The 25,733-nt window shown below is 48.6% G+C and overlaps 1 protein-coding gene across 2 annotated transcripts; it reads right to left on the reverse strand.

Moving 5' to 3' along the window:
* Window positions 1-15,136: 15,136 nt before the first annotated feature.
* Window positions 15,137-21,491, reverse strand: LOC129070485 (cytochrome c oxidase subunit 4 isoform 2, mitochondrial). Of its 2 annotated transcripts, none has more exons than XM_054573449.1 (5): window positions 21,439-21,491; window positions 20,133-20,214; window positions 18,646-18,810; window positions 17,704-17,835; window positions 15,137-15,361 (listed from the first exon to the last, which is right to left on the reverse strand). In XM_054573449.1, exons 2-5 carry the CDS (start codon window positions 20,212-20,214, stop codon window positions 15,225-15,227), a joined length of 516 nt encoding a protein of 171 aa, XP_054429424.1. In that variant the 5' UTR covers window positions 21,439-21,491; the 3' UTR covers window positions 15,137-15,224. The 2 variants fall into 2 exon arrangements, with proteins under 2 accessions (XP_054429424.1, XP_054429422.1); XM_054573447.1 differs by having other exon boundaries at window positions 20,133-20,263; window positions 21,439-21,482.
* Window positions 21,492-25,733: the final 4,242 nt, after the last annotated feature.

Raw genomic sequence — 25,733 nt, forward strand, 5'->3', positions numbered from 1 at the left:
TCTTCAGACTGAAGAAAAGCTGGTGTGTCGAGTTGAGAGGGGGCTCTGGGGCCAAGATGATGCCCGAGAGGTGGGGTGAGGGGACTGAACTTGATCCCGAAGGTGGCAAGAACCACAGGAAGGTAGGGAGTGATAAACCCCCTGAGGGCCCCCAAAGCGACCCCTGGCTGCTGTATGAAGAAGGTTCTGGAGGAGGAGCAGAGTGGAAAAGCAGTGGTTTGGTCAACTCCTCCAGTTTTGAGAATGGACAGGCCAGGTGTGTACCCCTCGGTCACCGATCCTGCTCTTTGGGCAAGTTACCAACCTCTGCCCCAACATTCCTCTCTGAAATGAATGTGACCACAGTACCCGTGTCGTGCGGCGGTGGTCGACATTGAATGAGATAACCCAACAGAGCCTGGGGGAGGACTGCATGTTGAGTGGGGCTGCAGAGATGATCTCGCTAAGAGGATTTCCCTGTAGGAAGGATGAGGTGCATCTCACGAATTTCCACGTGGCTGCGGCTGGAGGTGGGGGAGAGGTCTGGGAAAGCCAGCAAGGACTTCGAGGGGCGGGCGCTCCAACTAGGGGGCAGGCCTGGGGGCGGGACCTGCCTCTGGCGCTCCGCCCTGTCCGCTTTCAGGAGAGGGCTGAACTGCCCCCTGGTGGCCAGGGAATGCGACCTGAAAGCCACACCCACCTCGTGCAGGCCCCTCTGTCTCCTGTCTGCCCAGCTTTCTCCGATGTCCATCCTTCCTGCTCACCAGAAGGATGTCTACGCTTCGAGCCCTTGGGTACTGGATTAAGAGTTTGTCACGGCTTTCCCGGAACTCACGGTCACCATTCTTAGTTCAAAACCAAAGCCTCCAGCTTCCCACTCATTTCTACACTTAGGAAGCGTCACTCGCCCCTGGCCCTTACCTAGTCACTCAAGCCCACTCGGAATCTTGATAGCCCTCCAGAAACATCTTCTTACATACTGGCAAATACATAGATATCAATATAGTATGATCCTTTTTTTTTTTTCTTTCCTTATTTTATTTTATTTTTTTACAGAAATGGTAACAGACACATTGTTCCTTGCATTTTACACCTAAATAATGAATCTTACAGAAGTTCCCATGAGATGCACACGAACAACAGTGTGATGATCGCAGGAGAGAGGGGGAGGAGACGGATGAGGGTATAAGGGGTATAAATAGTAATGGAAAAAAACAATTTAAAAAAAGCTACTTAAAAGTTTCCATGAGTACATTAATCCCCTTGTACTCATCATGCACCTTCAACCGTTAACTCAGGACAGCTTCATTATTTTTTCTAGCTGTGTAGTATTCTGCAAATTTTTAAATCAGACCTCTAACTCGTCGACTCCCAATCTAAAACGTGCCATGCCACACACACAAAATATTGGAGAGGGAGAGTTGGAAGGGATTTCAGACTGTTTATGTGGATCTTGGGGAAAAATTCATCCTATTTCTATGTATTATATTTTCTGATGAGAGAAATGAAAGAGAGCATATGTCATAGAGAGGATATGAAGTGTTCATTTTTATTAAACCATCCAAATATATTTTAAATTTTATTTCTTAAGAAACTTGATCTTGCTTCTGTGACTGCAACCTTTTTATATGGAGTTTTATGATCAAAATGGTTTACCAAAGTAATCCCTGATCGAAGCCTACTAATAATGATCTTTTCAAATTCTTGGTAGTCAACATCGACAAGAGACTTCATAACTTCAAGTAGGTGATAAGAAAAGATTTTAACCCATTCCAAAGCTTACAATTAAAGTTATATTTAAATGCTCCAATATAATGTTGTAATCAAGTGGATTTCAAATCCAAATGAACTTTTTCATTTTGGGTATCTTATAGTAATGATGAATTTTAGAACACAGGAAACAGCATAGAGCTTTCAAACTTTTTTTTTTGAGAAAATTATAACTTATTAAAACAGAGCAAGGCCCTACAGCACAAAGCAGGAGAGGGAGGGAGAAGAAATGAAGAAATGCAAAGAAGGAAGGAAAAAAGAAAGGAAATGGTATTTAGGCCAATTTATTCATAAACATGCAAGCCAAAGTTCTAAGTATAATATTAACTAATCAAACCTAGCAACCTATTAAAAGAATAATGCATCATAACCAAGGACTGTTTATTCCAGGTAAACAAGATTGGCTCAGTATAAGAAGTCTTTTGATATAATTCACTGTATTAAAATATTAACAAAGAAAATCCTTGGTACTTCAGTAGATATCAAAATAGTATTTTGTAAAATTTAACACCTAAAAATGATTTTTAAAAAATCTTTTAGCAAACCAAGGATTGAAAGTTAACTTTGACTTCTTTATACTCTTCTGAATTCTATAAAAATTTAAAGCAATGATTATGTGCATATTTTGTGCAATTTTTAAAAATTAACAAGCCATGAAGCCCTGACTGGTATGGCTCAGTTGGTTGTGCATTGTTCTACAAAGCAAAGGGTTGCCAGTTCTATTCCCAGTCAGGCCCTGACCAGTGTGGGTTGCAGGTTCAGTCTCTAGACAGGGAATGCATGTGAGGGGCAACCAATGGGTGTTCCTTTCCCACACTGATGTCCCTCTCCCGCTCTTTTTCCCTCCCTTCCTCTCTCTCTCAAAATAAATAAAATCTTTTTAAAAAATCATGCAGAAAAATCAGCAACTTATATCATGATCAAATTCATTACATAATGTCAATCTCTCCATTTTTCTCTCTCCACCCTCACAGCCCTTGTCATGAGGCAAAAATAACAAGAACTTTTTCTTAACATATAGAAATATAGATGAACTCATATGATCTCCATAAATGTATTTCTTCTTTGATTTTTTAAATAAATATCCATTAACTAATGTTAGAATTTTGGACATATGGAGTGTTAATTCCCTTCTAAGTTATTTAAACCAGCCCATTTCAGTAGGTTCACACATGAATAAATGGCTTGAATAATCTCCATGATAAAAAGCCTTGTGAATTCTTATGAAATCTAAATGGACTTACTGCAAAGTTTTAACACTTCAATCTTAAAATTTGGGGAAGTCATTAAAATATTAAGGTACAGAGAAAATAGACATGAAGTAAGATAAAAGTCTTCTGAAAATAAAAAAGAACATAACATGATGTAGTGGTCTAGGAAAAAAACTGTGCCCTGTCCTATTGCATTGTAAAAATAATAACAATAAACAAAACTAATGGCAAGGCCCTAATTTACAAACCACTTATGTGGTGGAACATCCCATTGCAATTGGTTGGCTGTCCTTTTTAAGATTTTATTTATTTTTTTAATTTTTTAAAAAATTGTACTTATTTTTAGAGAGGAGGAGGGAGGGAGAAAGAGAGGGAGAGAAACATCAGTGTGTGGTTGCCTCTCTCATGCCCCGAACTGGGGACCTGGCCTGCAGCCCAGGCATGTGCCCTGACTGGAAATTGAATCAGTGACCCTTTGGTTCACAGGCTGGCACTCAATCCACTGAGCCACACCAGCCAGGGCTATTTATTTATTTTAAGAGAGAGGGGAGGAGAGGGAAAAATAGAGAGAAACATCAATGTGTGATTGTTACGTCGATCCGTTGCCTCTTGCATGCCCCCAACCAGGGAGCTGTCCCGCAACCCTGGCATGTGCCCTGCCCGGGAATTGAACCCGCGATCTTTCAGTTGGCAGGTGGTTATCCTTTTTAGACACATAGTCTCACCTAGGCTTTGCACTAAGGTCCCTGGGCACTAGCAAAACAAAAACCTCCAGTGGCTCCATGAACTTCAAGGAGGGTATGTGGCCTTCCCAGATGAGTGGCCATGGGCACTACAGCAGATGTCCTGGAAGGAAGAGCCCAACCTTGGCTTGCTCCGCTCATCCTGGTAGAGCAGCTGGGGACAGAGGAGAGACAGGCTACTGTAATGATTAGGAACAAGCCTCTGCAACGAGAATGCCTGGGGTAGCTGGGTGCCCTTGGACAAGTGACTTAACCTCCCAGTGCCTGAGTTTCTTCACCTGTAAAATGAGGGTGATAATTACGCCTACCTGATGGGGTGGTTATTCAGATTTAATGCAGATTTTTTCTTGTAAAGTGCTTATGAATGGTTTTATCAGGCTATGCTCTCAGATCCTCCCACCTCTCAACCCCTCATCACCAGGGCTCCAACTGTCCCAAACTCTAACCTTAGCATCAATGTCGTCCAAAAGTAAAGCCTAAAATAAGGATTCAGGTGTAAGCAGTTTAAGTGGTGATCCCGGGACAGTGGGGAGAGTGAGGCAGGGAAGGTCAGGAAGCCTATACAGGGTGCAATAAGTAAATTGTCACTTCAGGCAATGGGACTCCTTTTCAGGGGATGCTTTGAAGACCCGTGGAACATTCCAGGGGCAAGAACACGGGGTATTTATCATATCTCATCCCTTATTGGCTGAGGGCTGCTTCTGGCTTACTTCTCCTCAGCACTTGGCATTTCCTGTCTGGGCCCCATACTTACTTGGGCCAAGCATAAACCTATGATCAAAGAGACACAGGCACCTCTTCCCTTGAAGGAGACCTGTCAACCAAAGCTGCACGTGACCTCTGAAGGTGGGCTGAGGGAACATGGCTGGGGCACCAACGCATCTGCCACAACTGGTGAAACTTTGTAGGACACCAGCTGGGAAATTCCATAGTTCTCAACTTTTGCTACTCCAAACAATATTGCAACGAACAACCTCACTCCGTCATTACGCACACATGGGTATGAATCCACAGGATATTTATAGAAGTAGAATTGCTGGGCCAAAGGGTATATACATTTGTCATTTTGATGGAGATAGCCCAGACAGGCATCCTATGAAACTACATGTCTTTACCAACACCCATGTTAATCTGGTTGATGAAAAAATAGCATCCCATTCTTTATTTTCAAAACTCTCATTGAGGCTGGCATCTTTAAATAGTTTGAAAGCCACCTGTACCCCAGCACCTGAGGAATAACATGGTGGCGAGGGCTTCCCTGGGCTTCTGTCTGCTTCAGATATCCCACGTTTGGAGTCGAAGAAGCTGGAGCTGGCTACCCACAAACACGAATGGGCACAGAAAAGAAAAAAAAACAGCCCTAACAAAAGCCTGCTCTCTCTAGGCAAAGGATTAGAAAAGGAACAACCTAGCAAGACAGAAAATGTGTACACAGTAGGAGCTCTACTTCAATTAAATACCACTGCAAAAAACTACGGCCCCATTTGCATTAGCAAAGGCCAAGTGGGGAGCCTAGACTTCCAATCTCATGAGCCTATGAGAGGTGCTGTGACATAAGGCCAAGGGAGCCAGGGCATCCGTCTCTGCTGGTCGTTCATGAGCCTTCTCCTGCTGCCCCCTCTCCCCACAATGTCAATGGAGAGCACTTTGGGAACCTGGAATTCCACCCCCACCCAGCAATATGAAAGTAGGCAAAGGGACATAAAGGAAGGTAACGTTTCTACATTTCACTTCAAGTAGGAAACTGAAGACACCAGACTGCGATAAGTTATGTATGTGTAATGTAACAGCTACCGCAACCACAGAAAAAGCTATACAAAGAGATACTAAAAAAACCACTATAGATAAATTAAAATTGGAATTTAAAAAAAATTAAAAACCATGGAAAGGCAGAAAAAAGAAAAACAGGGAAATGAATAACCAGAGAACATACAGAAAACAAAAATAATTGGGAGGTATGTCTTAACCCATCAATAATTATATTAAACATAATGGTCTGAATATACAAATTAAAAGACAGATATTGGTAAAGTGATTTTTTAAAACAACCAGATGTCATCTATAAGAAACTTAATTTAAATATATAGGCAGGTTGAAAAAAAGGATTTAAAAAAGATACGCAATCACTAATCAAAGTAAAGCAGAAAAAAATTCATAGAGCTAAAAAGAGAAATAGGCAAATCCACAATTAATACCCTTCTCCGAATACTTGACAGAACAATTAGATAGCAAAATCACCAATGATATAGAACTCAAAACACCATCAACACACAGGATCCAACTGACAATTATCAAACACTCAACACATTTTTTCCAAGTGCCCACTTAAGTATATACCAAGATAGATCATATTCTGAGTCATAAAACAAAACTCAACAAATTTAAAAAGAACTAAAATTATACAAAGTATGCTCTGACCACAATGGAATCAAGCTACAAATTAATAACAGAATGATAACAGCAAAATCTCAAAACTCTTGAAAAATAAACAACACATTTCTAAATAACTCATGGGTCAAAGAAGAAGTCCCAAGGAAAATTTAAAAAATATTATTTAATTGAATAAAATTAAAATACAACATATCAAAAGTTATGAGACACAGTTAAAGCAGTGCCAAGAGGGAAATTTATGCAATAAATGTATACATCACAAAAGAGAAAAATCTTCAAAACAATAATCTAAGTTTCTACCTCAAGACCTAGAAAAAGAAGAGCAAAGTAAGCTCCAAGAAAGCAGAAAGAACTTACAAAGAACAGAAATCAGTAAAATTTGAAGACATGAGGTAATAAAGAACTCTGAGTAAGATAACTGCATAGGTAACTCTAAAAGAACAATTATTGTATTTTCAGGTTGTAACTCTCTTTATTCCTTACATAATTTAAAATATAAAATTATGTCAATGAGCACACGATGTATGAAGATGTAATTTGTGGCAAAGATAACACAAAGACAGAGGTATGGAGCAGTATAGGAGCAGTTTTTGTATGTTACTGAAGCTAAATTGGTACCAATTGAAACTAGCTTGTTATAAACTTCAGAGGTTAACTATAATCCCATGGGGACCATTAAGACATTATCTTTATAGTGTACCCAAAAGAAGCGAGAAGAAATGGCAGACTTAACACTCTAAGCCACTTAGACTTTACAGACATTGGTAGGACTCTCCACCACCGACAGCAGGGTACACGTTGTTCAAGGCATAGTAAATTTTCTCCAGGATAGACTGTATGGTAGACCACAAAACAGCCTCAATAAATTTAAAAGATTAAAATCATGTAATGTATCTTCTCTGATCACAATGGATAAAGCTAGAAATCAATAACAAAAGGAAAACTGGAAAATTCACAAATATGTGAGACAAATGAAAATGCAATGTACCCAAACTTATGGGATGCAGTAAAAGTAGCGCTTAGAGGGAAATTTATAGCAGTAAATGCAACATATGTGAAATGGACCAGTTGCTTGAAAGAAACAAGCCAGCACAGTTCAACCAATATGAAATAGATAATTTGAATAGCCTTATAACAATTAAGGAATTTGAGCTTGTAACTTAAAAACTTTCCCCTAAAAGTCTATAGCCCCATATGATTTCACTGGAGAATTCCATCAAATGATTAGTTAACACTATTTCTACCCAATCTCTTCCAGAAAATAGAAGGGGAAGTAAGGAAATTACCTTAATATCAAACCTAGACAAAGATTCAGATGACCAACTACAATCTTTAGATTTGAGGCAGATCCTTATTCCAAGCAAAGTCAAATAAATAAAACATTTATGAGGCAATTAGTGAAATTTGTAAGCTGACTGGATATTTGATATTAAAAAAAATTAAGACTTTTATGTATGTTAATAGTATTTTGGTTGTGTACATTAAAATAGTCCTTATTGTTTAGAGACACATACTGAAATATTTATAGATGAAATGATTGACACCTGGGATTCATGTGAACAATGCAGGGGTGGGAGTAGGGAAATAAGTGGTCCACAAGCAGATAATTGTGGACACAGGGGGAACAACAAGGTTTTTAAAACTATTCTTTATGTTTGAACTTTTATAAGAAATTTTTAGCCATTTTTTTCCCCTGTAATCTCCCTGATTATGACTTCTGCTCACTTCCCACTGCATTCCTGTCTTTTTCTTACTGGTTTGTCAGATGTCTTTAAAAAAAAAAAACAACATTAAGGAAATCAGTGCTTTATCTCTCATACATATAAATACTTTTTTAAAACTTTTATTAGTATTTATTTTATGCTCAATTTACTCCGGGGCCGTAAGTGTTTGTTTCTTCACTTTCTTCTGGGATAGCTTTTTCTTCTGTGGCACCTCCTCTTCTGGTTTACGAACAGTCTGCTCTTTTACAGGAAGGATCATCTCAGTGTGGCAGGGAGCGCTGGGGTGGGGTTAATCTGCCCTTGAGCTCTCCAAGTTCTGGGTCGCATCTTGGGAGCTTTGTTCACGTGAATGTGCTCACTGATCAGAGAGTCAACCTCTAAACCCTTAAGGTCAGCATTACTCTCTGCTTTTTTAAGCACGTGCAGAAAAGATTCAGCACTTTTTTGGGGCCACCAACCCTGTGTCCAGCCCCACTATTTGGCCGGGTCACAGCTACCGACTCCATTATTGTACCAATGGAAGAGCACACATTGCTTCTTTAAAGTGACACCTTTCAGATACTTGGTGGCTTTTTGAATGTGCATACCTTTAATGGCCTGGGAAGTTTCATGAGTGTTCTTAAAGTGAATACAGAGACTTGAACCTCTTGATTTGCATGATTTTGTGGGATTTTCTGGGTCAAGTAAACAACGAACCATTTTCAGAATTCACCTCAGGTCGCTTTTGGGAAGAGGAAAGCCACATAAATACTTTTTAGTTCTTCGTTTGTCTTTTGAATTTCTTTCTTTTTTTTTTTTACAGAAAATTATAATATTGCAATATATTTTGACCCAAATGTTTTGACTATATAGATATGTTTACCACAAGACTATTTTGACTCAGTTTTTAACCCAGTATTTTAATCAGAATTACACTAATTCTAATATGTCAAGACAGAGTTTTCTTGAGAAAGCTACACTGAAGACAATTTAATTCCTTCATCAGTTATTTTATGACCAAAGTGAAATTCTTTCTAATGTTTCCTATTTTAAATTTAATCTTACAAAATAATTTTGTTCACGACAATCGCATGATTTCATGAAGTAAATGCTACCAGGAAGATTTCATTCTTTCCTCAGTCATTTTTAGTCCACATCTGATTTCACCAGTTTCCTGCCATTGTCCGTTGTCTACTCTGTTCATTATCTCCAATTGGTCCAATTTTTTCAGATCAGATTTGATTATCTAAATGTCAAATTTTTGCCCTGACTGGTGTGGCTCAGTGGCTTGGGCGTTGTCCTGCAAGTCAAAGGGTCATAGGTTCAATCCTGACCAGGGCACATGCCTAGGTTGTAGACCAGTCCCTGGTTGGGGGCTTGCAAGAGGCAACTGATCAATATTTCTCTCTCACATCAATGTTTCTCTCCCTCTCTTTCTCCCTCCCTTCCCTTCTCTCTAAAACTGAACAAATAAAATAAAATAAAGAAATGTCAAAATTGTATTCTGTTTGAATTTTAGTCAATTTTCAATTTAACGTGATCAGTTTCAGTTTCTGTCAACTTGATTTTGTGTTGGTTATTTCTATACGTCTGTGGTAGTTTGTATTCTTTACTCACATTTCTGCCTTCCTTCCCCTTGCTCTCCATATGCACTTGGCTGGGGGACAATTTTTTGCCCATCGGTGTGGGCTTGACTGTGGGTGGCAACCTACATTTTCCAAAGATGACCACGATATTGCCCACCTCATAAGCATCTCACATCTTACATTGTGACCTTGATGTCTTCCCATCAAGTGGGAGGGTCTGAGTCTTCTTTCTCTTGCACCCGAGTGGACCTCTGAGAGTGCCTTGACAAAAAGAGTTCAGCAGAAGTGACGCTATGTGTCTTCGGAGGCTAGATTATAGAAATGCAATACACTTCCCTCTTGATCTCTTGGAACCAACCCACCATGCTTTGAAGGAGCCCAACTAGCCTGCACAGAGAGACCGCCTGCGGATGCTACAAAGAAGTGTTCTGGTGGATAGCTCCGAATGAGATCCTAGCTGACAGCCAGCACCAACCACCAGATGCGTGAATGAAAACACTTCCAGAAGACTGTGGTTGCAGCCTCTGAGTGTTCCCAGCTGAGACCCCAGGCATCCGAGACCAGGAGCAAGAAGTTCTCACTGTGCCCTGCCTGAATTCCTGACCTATGGATTTGGTAGGCGTAATATGATGCTTGTTCTATGCCTGTAAGTTTTGGGGTGGTTTGTACCAACAGTAACCAGAACTCCATGGGACTTGCCAGTAGAATGTGCTGTTGGTTCTGCGTGTTAGTTCTGAAGCTGGGCTTTAAGAGCATCATGTGTCCCCACGCCTCTCTGCCCCCTGAGGAGTCTCTGACTTCTCCCATGAGAAGGACATGTCCTAGATGCCCACTGGTCCCAGAACAAAGAGACACATGGAATAATCCTCAAATCCAAATGTTATAAGCTGAAATGTACCCCCTGCAAATTCATATGTTGACGTTTAAATCCCTAATCCCTCAGAATGTGACAGTATTTGAAAACAGGGTGCTTAAAGAGGTGATAGAGTTAAAATGAGGTCACTGGGGAAGGTCCTAACCCAGTCTGACTGGTGTCCTTATAAGAAGAGGAAATCTGGACACACAATGAGAAACCAGGGATGTACACACACAGAGGAAAGACTGTATGAGGAGCAAGCCAAGGAGAGAGGTATCAGCAGAACCCAGCCTTGCCAACACCTGATCTTGGACTTCAAACCTCCAGAATTGTAAGAAAATACACTTCTGTTGTTTAAGCCACCAAACCTGCAGTGCTTGTTACGGCAGCCCTAACACACGAAAATACCAACCCACAGACTGGAACTAAACCTGCAGACCCCGCAGAGCCTCAGCCGACCCAGAGCACAGGTCCATGAAAGATAAAAATAAACGCTCAGAGTTGTAAACTGCCAAGCTTTGGGCTGTTTGTTACACGACATTACTGTCCGGGGGGGAAAATGACTTAGTACAACAACTAATTTTTCACTGGGGCAATTTTGAAAGTTTTCTTTGTTTCTCACAGCATGAGTCCTTAGCAATTTGTTAATCTTAACAAATTCTACTGCCTGAAATGTTTCAACATTTTCAGTTATATCGAGACTGCTCCTGCTGCTAGCAAAGCATCAGGGTCTGGGTCGAAACATATGACGGAACATTTTCATAGCTCTTATCTCATTAGTTTCCAACTGGCTGTCCCACCCGACAGGTTAGGAGACCTGGAGGTCAAGTCTCCTGCATGCTTCATATTTGGGTCCCCAGCATCTCTTGTGCTAAGACTAATTAATGAATCCTTCATGCCAAATAGAGCCTGGGACCAAGGCAGCTGCCTCTCTCAGATAGAAGGCCCAAGGCTCCCCATACTCTGGCCCCTACTGCTCCCCCAGTTCCATTTCCCCCTGTTTTCTCCAGACTTGTCCCATCAGTAGAGGCAACTGAGACTCCAGCAACATGTGTGAGTCTCTGAGTTTCCCTCTCCCCTTTTCCATCTGTACATTCTCTTCCAACAGCCCTTTGGCTCCCTTTATTTCCTCTATCATGCCATGATTCTCACTACCACAGGGCCTTTGCACATGCTCTTTCTGACTCAAATGTTCTTCCACCACCCTTTTTACCTAGTTTATACCCAGTCATTCATATCTCAAGTCTGAGGACACTTCCTCAGGGAAGCCCTCCCTGACTGCTCTAGATTAAGTCAGTCTACCCTCTTTGTTCAGTCCAAGCTTTGGGGTGTACCTCCCTTTCTTAGCACTCATTCGTGCTATAATTTATTAGAGTAACCTTCAAATTAATGTCAGATTCCCCATCCCAGACTTTCAGATTCATGAGGAATAGAATGAGGTCTCATTCACTCTGGCCCCAGAACCTGGTATATAGTGGACGCACTGTAAGTATTTGTTGATTGAGAGAATACAGGATGGGGCAAAAGTACAATAGGTTTAGCCCTCACTGGTGTGGCTCAGTTGGTTGGAGAGTCGTCCCATAACAAAAAGGTTACAGAGTTCATTCTGGTCAGGGCACATGCTTAGCTTGTTCAGTCCCCAGTCTGGGCACATACAACACCTGGTCCAGGTGCATACAATCTCTAGTCAGGGCATGTATGGGAGGCAACCAATCGACGCTTCTCTCCCTTGCATCAATATTTCTTTCCTGCTCTTTCTGAAAAAGCAATGGAAAAAAATATATCCTCGGGTCAGGATAAAAAATCAAAGTAAGTTGACAGTTGTGACTATGTGAAACACAGAGTTTGTTCTTGCACACTATTTATTAATTATTGTATTTTTCCCATACAAACAACTGTAAAGCTACTTTTGCCCCATCCTATATTGTTGTCCCAGCTGCTCTGCTCTCTCCCTCCATTGGCATCTAGGGCGTCCGTGGAGTGTGCTGCTCAGATTTCTCTCCAGAGGAAGCTGCCAAGGTTCTGCTGCAGCCTTCACGCTGAGGCTGCGGGCCCCCTGGGCTGCTCGTAGCCAAGGACCAAGCCCAGTGGAGTCCTAAGGATGGGTCCTTAGGACTCCTCCTAATGGGCCTTTTGGTTTTTATTTTTATTTATTTTTTTGCTCTGGGGCTCCTCATTGGTCTGGCCAAGACTTCTTCAGAGTTGACTGTTCCAGTTATTAATGTATTACCTCTCATCTCCAAGTTCACACTTAGGTGCCTGCTCTACTTTGGTGATCTAGACTCTGAGCATTGCCTCCTGTACAGTGAAATGCTAAACTTTGCCAGCAGAGGGTGCTGGAGGGGGCATTTCAGGAGGAAAGGAGGCTTCGCTCTCTGGTTCTGTGTGTGTGTGTGTGTGTGTGTGTGTGTGTGTGTGTGTGTGGTGTTTTGTGTGTGTGTGCGCGCGCGCGCGTTTTCTAGCGGCTGCTGTGTGGTTGGTCAGCAGTGTGTAAGGACATCTGGTGGTCATCTGCTGCAGCCATGAGCCCAGTTTATCAACAACCTTGCAGCCCTGAGGCCTGGCGACCATCTTCTTGCCACTCTCTTCATGCAGGTAGACATCACACTCTCTAGGCCTCACATCTGCAGAAGCCCCAGGCCCCCCCACCCCCCCGATCCACCAGCCTCAGCTCCCTTGGGCCTCTGAGGACTTCTGACCTTGCCTGCCCAGTGACTATGGACCAGCTGTGGCCTAGCCAACCCGGCAGAAGTCCCTGCCATCTGGTGGGCTTCAACCACACCTTCTCTAATGAGTCTGAACCCCAGCTTGGGAAGGCGTCCCCACTTCCAAATTTGTTCTTCCTTGGGCATGTTCCCTAAGATACTCTTTAGTTATCTTTATAGTTACTCTCTTGTGTAAGCTTAATAATTCTTTACATTAAATAGCCCGTTAAATTACTGTCTTCTAGTTGGACTCAGACAGATACAGGGCACAGAAGTCCGAGGCTTTTCCCACCCAGCCCTCCTTCCTCTCCTCTGTTCTGCCACAGCTGTCAGGTGTGCATCACAGTCAAAACGGGACTCGCAACTTCCTCCTGCTCCCTGTCTCCTTTATCCTTCATGGGTGTAACCCCCAACAAATGTCCGACATCTTAAATTCTCTCTTGGCATTTGCTTCTCGGAGGATGAGACCGATGCAACTCCCTGTCACACCTAGAATAAAATCGCGTGAGGCTTTATATAATCCGCTTTCTGTCTCAAGACCAGCCTTCCCCCACAACACACACCTTCCTGCTACGCTGCAAGTCCTTCTCTTCCAGTCACTGTGCGTGGCCTCCTTGAAGTTCTGACCTACGTACCAACCAGAATCCTACCGCAGGGTCTTGATATTCGCGGCTGTTTTTGATACAAGGCTTGTTTCCTCCTTTCGCTCAGACCTCCTCTCAAATGCCACCTCCTAATGAGGCAGGATAGTAAAAAGCTAGGAAAATTCCTGGGCAAGTGGAATGGGGAAACTGAGACGTGAAAAGAAAACAAGGTCAAACAGTTTGAGCAACTTACGGCCAGCTGGTGTACCGCAAGAACTTATCTCCCCTAACCAAGGACACTTGAGAGTGAATGGTTTATACCTCTCCTGCCTAATTAAACAATACGTAGCTTACATCTCCCTGGTGTGGGAGATAGAGAACAGAGACCCAATTAATGTCGTTCGTGCCAGCTAAGCCCAAGGACAGATGAAGTCAGGGGAACAAATAACAAAAACCCCATTAAAAGCCAGACAGACCAAGATAAAAGTAAAACAGTGTAATGGACCAAAGAATACTTCCCAAACCCCCCTATGCACTGGAAAGCTGATGAATATTCTGCTGAAACCCTCCCCTAAGATTGTCATCCTGAGGGAAAAAAAAAAAGATAAAAAGCCCTCAGGACACAGGCTCAGCGCAGGCTCACTCCAGAGGACGCCCTGCCCCTCCTTGGGCATGAACTTATTTCCTCCTAAACCCCGAGGGTCCCACGGAGCCTTGTGGCCGAGGGAGCAGTGGGCCGTGGCAGCCCCAGCTGCCCCCCCCATCCTGTCTCCAGAGCCCCCTTTGCTCTGACCTCCCAGGGAGCTGACAGCGGCCCGCCCTGGCTCGCTCCTTTCCCATCACGTTTCTATGGAGCCAAAGCAGAGCACCACAGAGGCTCTCTCCTGTCTCCTACCCTAAGTCTTCCCTTTGTTTCACTGCCCCAGCCTTCATAAACTTCCTCTCAAAGTCACCTGGCCTCGTGCTGGGAACTCTCTCCTGCACCAAGCCAGGAACCCACACACCCAGAATGGCCTGAGGCAGACCCGCTCCAGTCCGAAGATCTGCTCTGGGCCGGCGCCTGTTCGGCAACACTAAGAGGCCTTCACCCACCACCGCCAATCGCCCTTTAACTCTGTCCCTTTATCCTGCTTTGTTTTGTTTCTTCATAGCACTTATTACCATGTCACATACTGTATATTACACTTCCTTACTCACTTTTTATCTCCCCCTATAAAGCAGTGTCTCCTCCATGAAGCGAGAGACTGTCTGCCTTGTTCACCGCTGCTTCCCCAAGGTCTGGATTAGTACCAGGTGCACAGTAGACACTCAGTAAGTATTTGTTAATGGACTGAATAAAAGAGTGTCCTTGCCTTTACTCAAGCTATTTCTCTCCTCCACCTGGAACGCTTTCCCTTCTCTTTCCTGCCTTCCCTGATCCCACCTACCCTCTAAGACTCGGCCCTCGGCCCCCACTCCACCAGGAAGCCCTCCAGGACAAGCTGCACTCTGAGCCCCTGGACAGTGGCTTGTTCTTGCCCCTCACCTTCTACACTGCCTCATTTTAGGCATAGTGTAGGCTTTATAGCAGGTAAAGACTCAGGTGGAGTTTAAAGGCAGAAGAGAACAGGCCAGCTTTATTGGAGTGAAGGAGAGGGTCAGGGTGTGCCATAGGCTCTGGGCCAGCGTGGAGCTGCCAGGGGCGCAGCATGGGGTGTCACTTCTTCCACTCCTTCTTCTCATAGTCCCACCGGGAGGCCAGGCCTTGCACAGGGTTGCCCTTCATGTCCAGGATGCGCTGGAGCTGCTGGGCCTTCCACTCATCCGTCAGGGTGATAGGCTTCTCAGGAAACACTGCGGGAAAGGCACGGCGGCGGACTGAGCAGCTCAGGACCCCACCAGGCCCGCCCTCTGCCTCTGAGCCAGCGTCCCCAGTGACAGAGTTAGGATACACTGTGCAGAGGAGTCCCCTCCCCCTGGCCTGTCCCCTCCCCCACCAGCCTCCTTAAAGCTTCACTCCATGGACTTCTGATTTCAACTCTGCCTTACATGCACTGTGGGAACTGGGCCAAAGTCCTTCCTCCTCTGAGCCTCAGTTTCCCCACCTCCTGTGCAACCCAAAGGTAATAGGAGCACCGGTTTGAAGTCTGTCTGGATCCAAATCCCGGACCCACCACTCCCTTGCTGTGTGACCTTGAAAAAGTCACTGTATCTCTCTGAGCCTCAGTTTCCCTACCTGTCAAAACCAGGTCCTGTCCACCAGGGTTGTGGGGCTTAAATGAGTTAGTATTTATAAAACAACTTGCACAATGTGGGATGGATATTAAGTCCCTAATATATGGTAGCTACAATAATTATAATTACTGAGTTTGTTTCCGGTTATTGAGGACAGTCCAGATGAGATAGTTTCTTTTACTCCCTGAAGGGGGTTGGGAGCAGGAGGTAGGGTAGGGGTGTTCACTTTAAAACCCTGGGGAGGACAATACTTAACCCAAAGGCTGGAACACTCATGGGGCATTGTAGATGCCTTCACGTGTGGAGCAGGGAAGGTCTGAGGACCATGGCATCCAAAGCCCTCACACCTGACTTCCTGGTCTATCTGCCCCTGAGGCTGACTCAGCAGCCTGAACTCTGCCCCTGGCACTCTCTTTCCCAGTGGGTGGGCAAGAAGGAAAGGATCTTTATGGGCATCTATTGGTACCAAATATCAGGCTAGACTAGAATTTGTCCCAAAGGCTTTCTTGTTTCATTCTTATGCAATGCAAGGTAGGAAGGAATTCCAATCATACTTTTACAGAAGAAAAAACAAGGTGAGGCCACCAGAGGTAAAGTCAGTTCAGCTGGAGACTGCCAGCTCTTCTTCCATATCCTCTCCCCTCTTCCGGGCAGCGCTTTCCAGGCCTGAGTGGGCACCCGGATCACCCTGAGGGCCATTAAAACAGCGCCTGCCGGGCCCCACCTTCAGAGTGTCTGGCTGAGTAGACCCAGAGTGGGGCTGAGAGCTGGCGTTTCTAACAAGTTCCCAAATGAAGCTGTGGGGCCAGGAACCACACTGAGAACCACCCTTCTATAGTAGCGCTTTTCAACATTTTTTATCTCATGGCACACATAAGCTAATTACGAAAATTCTGCAGCACACCAAAAAATATACTATGTTTTCAGCTGACCTGACCCCCCCAAAAATAGGTGTAATTTTGATTCATTCACCCTGCATGGCTATTGTTATATTGGCTGTTGTCATTTTTTTAACTCAACAGTTTAAGAGAAGAGGTCAGTGCTCCTGACTAAATAGTCAGGTATTTCATGTTTTAAAAATTCTTGCAGCACAGCAGTGTACCTCTTGCAACACACCAGTCAAAAATCTCTGTTCTACAGTAAAAAATGCTTAATCGGGTATGCGATGGCCCAGGTAAACACTACACTTCCCAGCTTTCCTTGTGGATACACATGATCATATGATCATGTCTAACCAATGGAATGTGAGCAGAAGTGGTGCGTGCAACTTCAGGACCTTGAAGAGGAGTGTATCCTCCCTTCCGCTCTTCTTTGCCGGAATGTAGGCTTTATGACTGGAGCCAGAGCAGCCATCTTGCAAGCCAAGAAGAAAGCTGCCTGTTAAGGATCAGCAAGACAGAAGAAGCCTGACATTAGAGTCCCTATACTTCTCCTGGCCTATTTTTGTGAGAGAGCTTTATCTTGTTTAAGCTCTTCTACTTTGTGGACTCTTTGTTACAGCAGCTGAAACAATGTATTGAAAAATTGATGCTTAATAGCAGCCTGCTGGAGTGGGCCTTCCTCCCAATGGCCCTCTAGGATTCCTTCTTTCTCTCCTTTGGGTCCTCAGAGAGCCTTGGACACCTCACCCCGGCCATGTACCTTGAGTCATAGTAACAACACCATCCATAATCATGTGCCGGGTACTGGCCTGCAGCTCTTTCTTGTTAAAACTTCACAAGAGCCCTGAGATATGGGCACTCTTATCCCCATTTTATAGATGAGAGAATCGAGGCCCAGAGAGGTAGAGCCCCTACGCTCCCCCTCAGACAGCTCTGCTCTGCCCTTCCTCCTACACCTCTTCGGGGAACTTTTCAAAACTCTTTAGGTGAGTGCCAGCATACTTCCCTTATAAGAGCTTGGTGGCTGTAGCCACAAGGATGTGGCCCAGGGCGGCAGACAGGCGAGACGTTGCCACTCACCATAGACCCGCTGCCACCAAATCAGCAGAGCTGTGAAGCCACAGAAGAAGAACACACAGCCTATCACGGTCTTCCACTCGTTGGAGCGATGGTTCATCTCCGCGAAGGTCTCGTGGAACTGGAGCCGGTACACTGGGGGCAGGTGGCGGGTGGGGCGAGAGGGGTGGAGAAGGGCCTCAGGTGCAGCCATTTCAAGGACCCCGGGCCAACTCTTGGTCCAGGGGATCTACAGCTTCCCCCTCCCTGCAGCAAATGCTGTCCATCCAGCAAATTCTTATTGCGCATCTACTGTATGGAAAGCATGGCCAGAAACTGGTAACAGAGCTCCACCTGTTACAATCAGCCCAGGGCACTTCTGGAGGGCAGAACTCAGGGTCACACGTGCCCCCTGCTCCCCCACCCTCCTCACCTGCCTCTCTCTGCTCTGTCCCTTCCCATCAGTCAGTGATGCCGGAACCCTCCATGCCCTTCCGCGTCCCTCCCCATGCTGTTCCTGCTACCTAGCAGCACCCCTCCTCACCATTCAAGCCTAGCTGGAAAGTGCCTTCCCCTGGCTGGCCCTCCGGGATTCCAGCCCTGTCTCCTTTGGGTCCCCACAAACCCCTGGACATGCCTCGCCCTAGCCACATATCCCGTACTGCAGCTGCCTGGATTTGCGTCAGTTTCCCCACTGGACAGAGAGCACCCTGATGGCAGGAACCACCTGGGTGACTCACTCCTGTGTGCCCAGCATTGTCTAGCATTAGGCTGTGTACAAATAGTTGAGTGAATAAAAGAAAAAAACAAATGAATGAACTTCCCTCTTGGGTATGCATTCAAATGTTTGGGGGGTTCTGGCCATTTTGGGTGGGGGTTCGCCCTTCCCACTGCTCCCTTACAGGCCCTTCCGTGCAAAGCCACCCCCAGCCTCCTCTCCCCAGCCAGTCCCACTCTGAGACCTACAGGCCACTTTCTCGGCATGGCTCAGCTGGGTCCAGCTGCCCTTCTCCTTTTCCTTCAGGGCCCGCTGCTCGGCATTGAGCTCGGTGCAGAAGGGCTCATCTGGCATGGGGTAGGAGCGCTGGGCGTGGTAATTGGTGTAGGGAGGCATCTTCCCCTTGCTGTGAGCTGCGGGCACAAGGAAGGGGTTGAGGTCAGGCTGTCCCTGGGACATTCCAGCACTAACCAGACTATTAACAGAGAGGGCTGCATGTATTGAGCCCTCACTGTACGCCAGGTCTAAGGCCATCAGGTGAGTTGACTCATTGACTCTACATCACTCTAAGCCAGGGGATGCTGTTATCTCCACTTTACAGATGAAGAAACTGAGCTGCAAGTGACTTGCTGAAGTTCACAGAACCAGAAGGACCAGGGCCAGGGCTGCAAGTCAGCCCCCTGGCTTCAAATCCTCTGTTCTCTGGGGAGATCTGAAGTAAAGAGGGCATGTCAGGCAGAGGCGACGGTTGGGTCAAGGCTCAGTGAGATGAACCCGAGCCAGCAGGAGGGAAACTGCGCTGCAGACTGTAAAACAGTGTCCATGTGCCTTTGATAGGGGATCGAGGGCTCGGCTTCAGGGTCAGCTGGGTGTGAAACTCAGCTGCTCTCCACCGGGCTCCGGCCAGCCCCTTTACCTCCCTGTGCTTCAATGTGCTGCCACGCAGTTGATGCTCTGTAAGTTAGACTGATGGAGAGGTCGGTTTACTGCTGGCTTTCGTTCCTGGGCGCTCTCTCTGATGGCTAAGCCCTCAAGGGCTCCGTGTAAGAGCCCAAAGAAAAGGCTGGGCACTAGGAGAGTCTCAATGAAGCTTCTGTTTATCGTCACCAAAGATGCCCACAAGGGAGGCATTGGAACCACCTTGCCAGGACAGCATTGGAACTGCTTTGGGCAAGGAGTCCTGGTTCTCTGAATACCTAGATCTCTAGGCCACAGTTTGTTCTTCTGAGAAATGGAGATAATAACATAGCCTCCTGGTTGTTGTGAAGTCTGAATGTGTTAGTCTGTATCAAATATTTATCTTGGCTTGAGGTGCCTAGTAAGGGCCCAATAAATGCTATTTCTAAATCAGTCAATCGATCAATCAATCGATCGATCAGAAAAGCCCTTCTGCTGTCTGGCTGTGGTCTCCCCTGCTTCAGGCCTCTTTCCTCTGACTAGCATTGACACCAGGGCCTAGAAAAGAGGTCCCAGGTTTTGTCGGCATCTATACCTCAGGACACAAAGGCTTTAGGGACCTAAAGTTTAGGAGTCAGGCCCTGAGGAAGCTTGGAATGCAGGGGGGGGCTGCTGTTTGCTTGCCCTTTGAGCTCCGTTTCCTGGACCAGGAGTGGGATTGTGGGAAATGGCTTGGGGTCGGCCAGGGGCAGCATGGAAGGGACGAGGGGCAGCCTGCAGACAGAACTCCTGCCCTTGCCTTGGAGTTGGGCGAGGGAGGAGGTTGTCCAGGCCTTACCGGTGTCTCCTGGGCTGTGTATCCGTCGCATTCCAAGCCCTCGTTTCCTCAGTGCCGAGCTCCAGGCAGCTTTGAAGAACATCTGCGGGTTGTATGTGAATGAGCTCCCACACTGCCCTCTGGCCCTACCCCTTAGGACGCAGACAGAGAAACTATTTTCATAGGTGTGGTGGTGGCAAGGTTTCAGGATTTCAAGGTCATCCTCAGGCCCCTGACCAGTCTAATTGTGTCTCATATCCCTGCAGGGGTAGATTGGGGTCCTAGACATTAGGAGCTCCCTCCTAGGACTTCAATTCACCCTCTGAGAAGAGAGCAGAGGTCTAATTTTTTTTTTATTTAAATTTTTAAATATTTACTGCTTGTTTGTTTGTTTTTAGAGTGAGAGAGAAACATCTATTTGTTCCACTTATTTATGCATTCATCGGTTGATTCTTGTGTGTGCTCTGTGTTTTGGGAAGATACTTCAACCAACTGACCTACCCAGCCGGGGCCTGAGGAGGCCTAATTTCTAAGGCAGGGCCTGAGTAGTTTGGAGCTGGGAGCCTGAGTCCTGCTTCCTGCCCCAGCTCAGCCTGAGTTGTTTGCCCCCTCCCCACCGCCCACCCCCGCCCCCAGGAAATGGGGTGGGCCGCCGCGGAGGGAGGAAGCAGGTCCTGCAGCTAACCGGCTTCCCTGGAGGGCCATCTGCCACGGGTCTCTGCCAGACGCTCTGGCCCCCACCCCTCCCCCCCTAATTGGCTGCCTACGTGCACCGAGAGCCTGCTCTGCTGGATCTTGCTCGAGAGGAGGAAGGATGAGCCCAACCCCCTAGGGGATGGGGAGTCTCAGGGACTGACATCCCATGATGGGAGTGGGGAGGAGAGCGACTTTAGAGGAGGCCAAGGACCAAACTGGGTCAGAAGGAAGAAGAGGAGCACAAGCCTGGAAAAAGGAAAGGGGTACCCCACTTCTGGAAAGAGAATGTGCACTTCACATCTGGGGAGGGGACACTCAGTAGTAATTAGGGAAGGGTACCAAGGCGGTAAGTGGGAGGGCCCCCCCCCGAGTCTGAGAAGGCAGGGCCCCCCATCAATGATAAATGGGTGGGAGAGCCCCACGTATGGGGAGAGGGAAAGAGTAATCTGCTTTTGGGGGAAGAGATGGCACCCCACATGTGGACAGAGAATAATTCCCCAGGTGTCCTCTACTCTGAGCTGCCAGGAGCCCCATCCCCCTCCTCCATGGCACGGACCACTCCGGGCTGGAGTCCAAGCCGCATTCTCCACTCTCCCGGACTTGGGAAGAGGGGGTTCTCCCAACCACTTACCTCGAAGCTCTGCTGCTGGGAGAGCGAGACCCGGGTCGGCAGAGCGAGTAACTGAGAATGGGGCTGCAGAGGGACTGGAGCTTTGGCGCCCGCCCCCGGACCCACCCCAGGCCTTTCCAAACGCCGCCCCTTCGTGGGAAAGTCCTGCCCCAGAGGGGCGTGGGAGTGCCCAGCTCCCCTCCCTGAAGGCTCCTAGCCATAGCCTGGAGAGGGGGACTGCGGAGTGACTCGCTACCTATGGGGGTCCCGCCTATGGAGACCCCCAGCCGACTGCGCCCTGGCGGCCCGCGTCCACTTGGGTAGTTCCAAGATCGAGATCTCCCTGCCTCCACACCTCTGCGCACTGCTGTTCCTTCCACCTGCAATGCTCTTTTAGGGCCTTTCCAGATCCAAGTCTAACGCCAGCTTTCCAGCTCAGACCCAATGCCTCCTGCTCCCTGGAGCCCACAAGCACCTTGGACCTGGAAGCTGGCCTGTGGCTGCTACCTCACAGCCACACCCCCACACCCAGTGAGAGGTGAAAAAAGCCCCCTCTTGGGTTCAAATCATAGATATGTGGCCTTCAACAAATGGCCTAACTTCTCTGAGTTCCTGTTTCCTTTTCTTCAATATAAAAAGAGTTTAATGATAGCTCCTACCTCACATAGTTGTTGTAAAGATTAAGTCAATAGAAAAACATCAAGCACATTAATTCAAGAATTATTTATTAAGACCTATTACGGCTGGCATTTATCGAGTATCTATTGTTTACCAGGTAAGATATGGAATCAAACAAAACCAAACACAATCTCTGCCCTTACAGGGCTTACAATCCACTTCCAAACAGAAAAAGGCTTGTGCAAAGGCTCAGGGGCAGAAAAACACAGGTGTGTTCAAAGAATAGAGAAAGGTGACCTCGGCCAGCGTGTAATGGGCAAAGGGGAGAGTCGGAGTGAGATTGGACCACCAAGCAGGTAATCACAGGCCATGGAGTGGATCTTGGATTTTATTTTAAAGAAGGAAGGTCATCAAGGTCAGTAGGGGAGTTATGTGGTTAAATGGAGCAGCATGAGTTCCATAACCATGGCCTGGGACTGTTAGGATGCTGATGGTGCATTGTTGGCTTGAAAGCTGTGGGTCTCTGCTGTGACCTGGGACCAGGGATTCCTAGTTCTCCCAGCTCTGGGCTCATGAGGTGCACCCAGTGCCTACCCATCCATCAGGGTTTCTGTAGCCCAGGGAGGCCATAGGGACCCGCTCCAGCCAGTGGCTTATTCCTCAGGGGGCAGATGAACCTAGAAGAGCAGGTATCCAGGGGGAGGGGATAGAGAAACCCTAGAGTGGGCAGAATGGATGCCACCTCCATTCCGAACTGTAGCAGCAACAGACACGAGGCCATGGGAAGACAGTGTAGGAGTTTCTTGAATCTCAGAAAGACTCCCAGCTCCCAGGACTAGCCATGGTTACTCCTGGGAGCCGCGCCTCCCCCTTGCCCACAGCAATTCCAGAGATGAGAAACCCCAAGAGGATCACCCCATCTCTTGAAGGCTGACCAGAGTGTCCGGAAGAGTAGCCCCGTGGGCAGAAGACAAGGGAAGACCCTTCTTCAGGCAACCTGGGCCTTGAATCTTGGCAGAATTTTCAAAGGTCAGGCGGGTGCCTCCCAAGGGAAGGCCTTTGGGGACTGAGATCCTCTGTTCTGTCCTGCCCTTTCCCACCCTTGCCTCTGTGGGAACGCCAGGCGCTCCAGACCGCAGCTGTGGGGTGATGCTGTAATACGGAACATCTGTTGGGGAAGCTGTCCCCATGGGCTGAGGGAGATGGAGACAGGCCTGGGTGGCTCAAGGGTGATGTAGGCAGAACAACCGCCTGTTGGGTGATGTGGAGCAGCGCCGGGACGTCCTGGGCCAGGGCATGTCAGACTCTCACATAAGGCAGGACTCTCAGAGGTTCTGGGGCCAGGAGTGGGAGTCTTCCGGGAACCTTAGTGGGCACAGAGGGGAGGGGGCTCCGGACGGGGCATCGCAGCCCACTCACCGCTATAGCTGAGATTGCAGTGAATGTGCATGCACAGTGACATTGCAAGGACAGTAGTTGACAGGAATCTGTCCCTTTCCCGCTGGCCCTGGCGCTCCGACCCTCCAGCTCTCACTCACTTGATCAGATCCAGGGACTCCCCGAGATACTGCCCAGACATAAAAACCTCAGCTACGGCCTTAGCGTCCAGCCGGTCCGGCTCTCCCGCCCCTGCCCCCACTCGGGCTTCACGCAGTCCGGAGCGGACACTGAGAAAGACCTAGACCTCAGGCAAACCCGAAGGCGAAAGTAGAAGAGGTGAACGACAAAGCGTCGCGGACCTTTACCGGCAGCCTCTCCGGAGCCTCGAGAGCCGGATGAATTTGGAGAGGGGGCCTGGGACGGAGGAGCGGGGCCGATAAAAGTGCAGGGGAGGGGCCAGAGATGGAGGGTTGTCCATCTAGTATAGAGGGGAAAGGAAAGGTAGGAGTGGGCGAGACATCCTCGGGGTGAGGACTGCTGTGTGAAGGGCGCGGGCAGGGTGCAGCCGGGAAAGGAGGCACTAAGAGGGTGGGATCATTGGGGTGGGGGCGCGGCCAGTGGTCAGAGGGGGCGTGGCCAGGCCCGAGCGCCAGGCCCGGGCCGCTCGCTGGCAGGAATTCCAGGGGACGCGCGGATCTGGCCGGGCGCGCTGCGGCCCCGGAGCGCTGTAGCCGGCTGGGCGGCAGGCCGAGCCAGCACGAGGGAGCCCAGGCGGCAGCGCGGGCTCTGGGGACGTCGCGCGACGACCCGCAGCTCCAGGGGCGAGTTTAGAAAGCGCTTCTGCAGCTGTGGACAGGCGGGCTGGGTCAGAACCGACGCAGAACCAGGGCGGCCACGAGGACAACCTCAAATGGCAGGTTTCCAGGCCGCGGGAACAAGCCGGTAGCGGGATCAGGGGCCGGTGGACCCGCTGGGCTGGACATCGCTGTGACTGCGCTAGACCCGGGGGCCTGGAAGGCGGAAACCTCCTTCAGACAGGTCTGATCTCTCCGCACCGCCTCGGCCCCAGGACAGAGGACAGAGGGGGCGCGGCTAAAGAAGGTGCCCCGCTGGTGGCGTCCTGGGCTGCAAGAGTGACCGTTCCCTCACTTGGGGCACGAAATTCGCGAAGTTCGGGGTGTCCCGCCGGAAGCGGAATTCCTTGCAGAGCCGCAAGGGCTTTGTTTGGGGCCGAGCCCCTCTGGCTGTCACCCGGGGCCCCTTATCCCGCCCTCAAGGCGTCCTTCGTCCTAACTCCAAGAGGCCCTGATTTTAGGTCCTGTCACCTGCCTGGTCACTCACACGACGTCATCTCCGTGCCGCGTCCCTTCCTTCCCCGGCCTCGGGCTTCTAGGCATCCCTCGGCGACCCCTCGGAGAGCCATCGGTCCCGCGTCCCCCCGGGCTGCACGTAGTAGCCGGCGCCCTCCCTTCGCCAGCCCCACCCCTGTCCTGCCGCTTTTCCCTGCCCTGCACCCCCGACCGCGGGCCTCGCCCCCACCCTGGAAGGTCCCTCCTCAGTCGCCCAGCCCGGGATCGCGCCTTGCCCTGTCCGTCACTCCGGCCCCGCCTTCGAAAGCCGCGCTAAACCGGGGCTCGGGCCCCGGCCTTGAGCTCTCGGTCACCCCTGCCCCGTCCCCGCACGGCGTCCGCCTCTGCCCCCTAGTCCGGCCCGCGCGGTCACCCGGGCCGGCTCCAGCCCGCCAGGTCACGCCCCGGCCGCGCCCACTTGGCTCGTCACACTAGCCCCGCGGCCGCAGGTCCGACCCCGAGGTCCGGCCCGGGCCTTCGCTCCTCTCGGGCTCTCGCCGGCTTCAGCTTCGCCCGACCCGTCACCCAGGCCCCTCCCCGCCCGTCGCCCGGGCCCGCCCTCGGCGGCCCGCTCACCGCGGGGTCCGTGAGGGTGCAGACGGGGGTCCCGGCGTGAAGGCGACCACCGTGGCGAAGCAGGAGAAGGCGTCCCCCAGGCGGGGCAAGACCGTGTGGCCCTCACGCTCTGACCGCGGGAAGGGCACGGAGCGGCCGGGCGGGGATGCGAACCTGCCACGAGTGGGGAGGTCTGTGGGGTGAGGGATTCGTCAGAACTCGCTGCGATCCGGGGACCTGGGTCCTCGTCACCGCCCTTGCACCTGGGCGGATGTATACAAAGGACATGCAGACGACCCCGTAGCTAATATCAGGGTCTCCGAAGCTGGGTGCCTGGGAGGCGGACATCTAGGATTCTATTCCCAGATCTATCTGTCCTCTTCTGGTTTTAATCCGCCACCCCCGCGTCCCCCA

This window comes from Pteronotus mesoamericanus, unplaced genomic scaffold, assembly GCF_021234165.1.
Source record: "Pteronotus mesoamericanus isolate MK-2021 breed Mesoamerican mustached bat unplaced genomic scaffold, CSHL_Meso_final contig_25, whole genome shotgun sequence".
NCBI classification, from domain to species: Eukaryota; Metazoa; Chordata; class Mammalia; order Chiroptera; family Mormoopidae; genus Pteronotus; species Pteronotus mesoamericanus.